The following is a 4,670-nucleotide window of genomic DNA, read 5'->3' on the forward strand; positions in this document are numbered from 1 at the left end:
GGTTACGTGCGATCGCAACAAGGAAAAAATTCTTGTGGTTCTTTCCTTGAGTGATACAGAACACTACCAAAGCTTTGATACCAATGTAAGGTGCAACGGAAGTGAATATTGAACTTTGCTTAAGATGAGTGCTCCAAACTGTGCTCAAGGGTTGCTTTTACTTACGGAAGGGAGAGCCTTCCGTTCCTTTAATGAGAGAGTGCAATAATCACAAACAAAGTGAATGACACTGTGAATGAAGGTGTTGAGACTGAGAGAGAGAGAGAAGAATGCGACACCAGACCGTTATCAAACCCTCCTCCAACGAGACTCTCTCTATGGCGAGAGGTCTATGCTATTGATTGCACAAATCTAGTACAATGGTCTAGATGCAATGGACTTGCCGACGACATCGACGACAATGATGACGACGACGAGAACGGGTTGAAATCTGAAAACGCTAGGGCTGAAATTTGTCCATCTGCTAACTGCTAAATTTTGACACTGTGTCGCCAAGGACGGCGATGGCGACGACGCGACGACGATGCGCTGAAAATGCAAATGTTGAAATCTGCGCACAGCAAGCTGAATTTGAAAAGGCTGCCTGATCTGACGGTGCGGCGAGGATCTGTTGCAGGTAGGTGACATCTACAAGGCTAGGGGCTGATCTTGCGGTGTCTAAGTGCTGAAAACTAAAAATGCTGATGCTAGGGGCTGATCTGACGCCGGAAATTTGCAAAACGCTAGGTCAAGTGTTGCAACTGAAAACGACACTGACTGTGTAGCAAAAATGTTAAGGCTAATCTAATATCAGCTGAAAGCGCTAGCATGATCTGCAACCGAAACTCTGTCTACTTCTTGTTGGCTGGAAAACGCTAGGCCTCCCGCCGGTCTTCCTGAGAAGGTGCACTGCAAGTTGCTGGAACTTCTGCTGTCTCTTCTGTCAGAAAGTGCTAGCGCTAAGTTTTATTCATACCAACTTAGTAAATTTTCCCTACCCAGTTTTCCAACAAAGTCACTTATTAATAATAAGCGAAAAATGGATAAATAGGAAAAATGGGTTCTATGCACTGTAAAATGCTCATGATGGGTAATGACTATTGTCATGCTGATGATTAAGAAAATCTGAATACAAGGCTCTAATAGTGTACACAATTTTTTGTATGCACCATAAAAGCGGACTCCTATATGGTATTACTCTTGTCGTTTCCCAACTATCGAATATATTCGAATGGGATAGTAATGGCTAAAGCCTCTTTAGGAGAAACCTAGTGCTCGTTAAGTTTAATCTCTTCAAGTTTCAAGAGATTGCACTACTTTTCTAACTACTTAACCCAATCACAACTAGAGGTGACAAAATGCAATAGCTACTATGAGCTAAATTCAACTTTTTTCTTTAAAATACCGTGTTGGGTGCAATACCCAAAAGTCCGCATGTGGAAGCATTCAAGTGATGTCTACAAGGATGCCTATAAATAATGTAACTCAAGATTAATAAGAGTAACCCTGTAGTCATGTTTCTTGCCTCCTAAGGGTGAGTGCTTCTTTGATTATGCTACTCCGAGACACCAATGAGAGAGGACATGCATGTCTCCTGCGGACTTCAACACATGGGAGAGTTTCTATACTATCCCAAGTCTAGTGTGATTATGCTACTCCAAGACACTGATGAGAGAGGACATGATGTGTCCCACGGACTTCAACACATGGGACATTTTCTATACTATCCTAATACTAGACTGCATCATACCTACAAAAAGACATTTTGTAGAGTTGTAAAAGTAGCCCAAGAGACCTTAAAGCTCTATTGTAGAAAAGGATGATACTTCAGGCATCCTATTGATGTAAAAAGTCTGCACAAGTTCCCAAGAACTAGATTATACATCAGAAGGTGGATGGGTTGCTAGGCTATTGGCTTGTTTTGGAATGTTGACCCAGGAATTGTAAGGCACTCTACCCAAGCACTATATCTACTAGCATAATATGGCAGAGGGGGCAGAACTTTACACGTGTCGCAATCTGCGACCTGAAGGTTAAAATCCAAAACTATAAAAAAAAACCCTTGCACTCAACAAAGAGGGAGAGAGGGGGAGAGAGAAAGGCCGCCGAAGGCGGCCGGCCGCATCTAGTACAATCTATCCTGGATACCCTATTTCTTGGACATAAGTCTAGTATAGGGTCGAGTGTAGCTCTCGTAGCAAGTAATTTTAGAGTGGAATATATGCAGTCTCTACGAAGACAACACGTAGGTATTTACTCAACAACGAATCAAGATATTGCATCATAAACTTTAACAGAAAATCATTCTACCATGATGTAAATTGGTGAAAATGGGGTGGAAAATCGAACATATGTAGCAGTAAAAATTATCATAACTGCAAATATCTAGCTGCCTGGAGAAGGATGAAAGCACTTAGCTTGTGGCGAGTTTAAATATATAGCGCCATGAATTTATACTGTCAATTTCTGCTGACCGTGCACAACCAAAAGAATGCTGTCCGGACGGGTCCAGTACTCCGACTACACACCCCTGCCACACCGTCACAAGGGAAGGTTGGTAGGGTACCCCCATACTCTCACACCAGATAATGTAGATTAGGTTAAATCATAGTTCAGATAATGCAGCAAGGATCAGTAGCAAGGTGCATTAGGTTATGATCACACCAGATATGCACATTCGAAGGTAGAAAATGATAAAACAGCGGCTAACCTTGACAATGGCGGTACGTTATTGCGGCCCAATCTCCGAAGAGCGACCTGCAGCTTGGCGAATGCCAACAAGAACTGCGCCTTCTGGTACGCCGTGTGAAGCAGCTCTAGCACCTTGTCGAAAGTGGACTGGCGAAGTGCGTCCGCCTGCACGCGCAGCTCCTGCAGGGCTGCCACTTTCTGTCCGAGGACAGAGTTGTCCTGCGTCGTGCTGCTACCCTCATCCCAACTTGGCAAGGTTGGGGCCCGCGTGAACTCGCCGCTGAATTTGAAAGGCTGATCGGCCAGACTCTGTTGCCATTTGGCTGTCTCCCGCTCGATGCGATCCTCCTCTTCTACCGTGCTAGTCTGCAGCTTGTTCAGCTGGCTCAGCTGCAAAGCGGACAGTGAGGCGAGCGACGCTGGCCGCCCATCGTCTGCGTTTTCCAGTTCTAAAAGCTGCTCTAGCTCTGTCTGAATCTGGTGGCCCATCAACGCGTATAGCAGCTGAAACGCCGTCGAAGGGCGCTGCAAGCTCCCCATCCACATGAACACCCTCTCCACTGCAGATACTGCCGGCCAGGCCACCAAATTACGCTGCCGCTGTGCCACAGCTGCTGTTCCTGTAAAGTCATGATAGCGCTGCACAGCCCTGTGCACTGCCTGCGCGAGTGTCTCATCATCCTGTGATGACCCCTGGCCCTCTGCACGCAGAGCCCGCCCAAGCTCAACTATTATCCTCTCCTGCCCCTCCAGCCACTGCGCGTACTCTGCTTCCAGGACGTCTTGGACACCGGAACCCGCCATGTACAAAGCTGCTGGTGCGCCCGCTGCGTATACATGGGAAGAAAGAGCAAGTAGAGCAGATCGTGCAAAGCGTCCGGACGATTTGAGCGGCCAAAAGGTGTATGAGAGAGTGGGGGGCTGGGAAGCTTGCCTGTCCACCACTCCAAAATTTTGAGGCAGTTACCTGTTTGGGACGAGCCGCAGAGCCAGAAATACGTGTGAAAGGGGATCGAGGAGGAGCTAGTTTATGTTTGGACGTGCTTTTTGTGGGGGCCCTGGGGGACGGTTCTTAGAAGGGCAAGTTGCAACTCGCAGGTGCTGCCCCTAAAAGACTGCCTCTGTGTGCAGCAAACCTGAGAGGCTCGTTGGTGGAGGAAGGAGACCGGGGGTACGGCCACGGGACAAACCAAGGAAAGCATAAAGCAAATAATATAATAATAGAAATTTGTTTTTTTTTTGCGCCCAAGTGGGAGTGGTGTCCATTGCCCACTGAGCACTCTCCAGCCTCTAGTTGGCCCCGACACTGATTCCCGGTTGGCTCACGCCTTGCCATTTGTCAGTCATCCAACCACCTGGCATCTGAATGACCGACGACCGTTTCCGGAAAGGCTTGTTGGCCCTTCTAATGCGACCTCTTGCTGGACAGTCTGTATGTGCCGGATACAAAAACATAATAGCATAAAAACTCCACACTTTATTATTTTTATTTGAAAAGATACACGGTAAGGTCACAAGATCCTGGAGTAAGGTCCCCTTGCCAATTATGTCCCCACCTTTCACAGTCTCGAAAAGATCCATTCATTGCGTCTCAATCGCCCACCTTAAGGTCACAAAATAAGACATCGACTCTCGCACATGCAAATAGTTCCCGCCCATAGTTTTATCCTGGAGCTACATTTAGAGCAGATTCGCACGCAAGAGTGGTAGGGGTGGAGCGCACATCAGCAAATCTGTTTCTCGTTGGCTTGGGCACTCGCATCTTCTTTCTCTCCAGACGGGGGTAATATCCAACTCTACCGAAAACGACAGAGTTGAGCAAGGGGGGCAACATTAATGCGGATTTTCTCTTACTGAAAGTGTCATCCTTCTTGGAGCTAAGCCCCATTTAGACGCACACGGCAGATGGGGCTCAACACAAATGACTTTGGGCAGCTTGGCTGTCACAAAGACCAGACAAGGTTTGTTTTTTAAACTTTTCGCTCAAACGTTGTGAACGG

At 46.9% G+C, this 4,670-nt stretch overlaps 1 protein-coding gene across 1 annotated transcript; it reads right to left on the reverse strand.

The window, feature by feature from the left end:
* Positions 1-2,309: 2,309 nt before the first annotated feature.
* Positions 2,310-3,807, reverse strand: LOC147450266 (protein DOG1-like 3). Its single transcript, XM_086520683.1, has 2 exons — positions 2,690-3,807; positions 2,310-2,509 (listed from the first exon to the last, which is right to left on the reverse strand). The coding sequence occupies exons 1-2, from the start codon at positions 3,472-3,474 to the stop codon at positions 2,500-2,502; spliced, it is 795 nt and encodes a 264-aa protein (XP_086376809.1). The 5' UTR covers positions 3,475-3,807; the 3' UTR covers positions 2,310-2,499.
* Between the last annotated feature and the right edge of the window lie 863 nt (positions 3,808-4,670).

Source organism: Adiantum capillus-veneris, chromosome 9, assembly GCF_014529385.1.
Source record: "Adiantum capillus-veneris isolate H3 chromosome 9, ASM1452938v2, whole genome shotgun sequence".
Classification (NCBI taxonomy): domain Eukaryota; kingdom Viridiplantae; phylum Streptophyta; class Polypodiopsida; order Polypodiales; family Pteridaceae; genus Adiantum; species Adiantum capillus-veneris.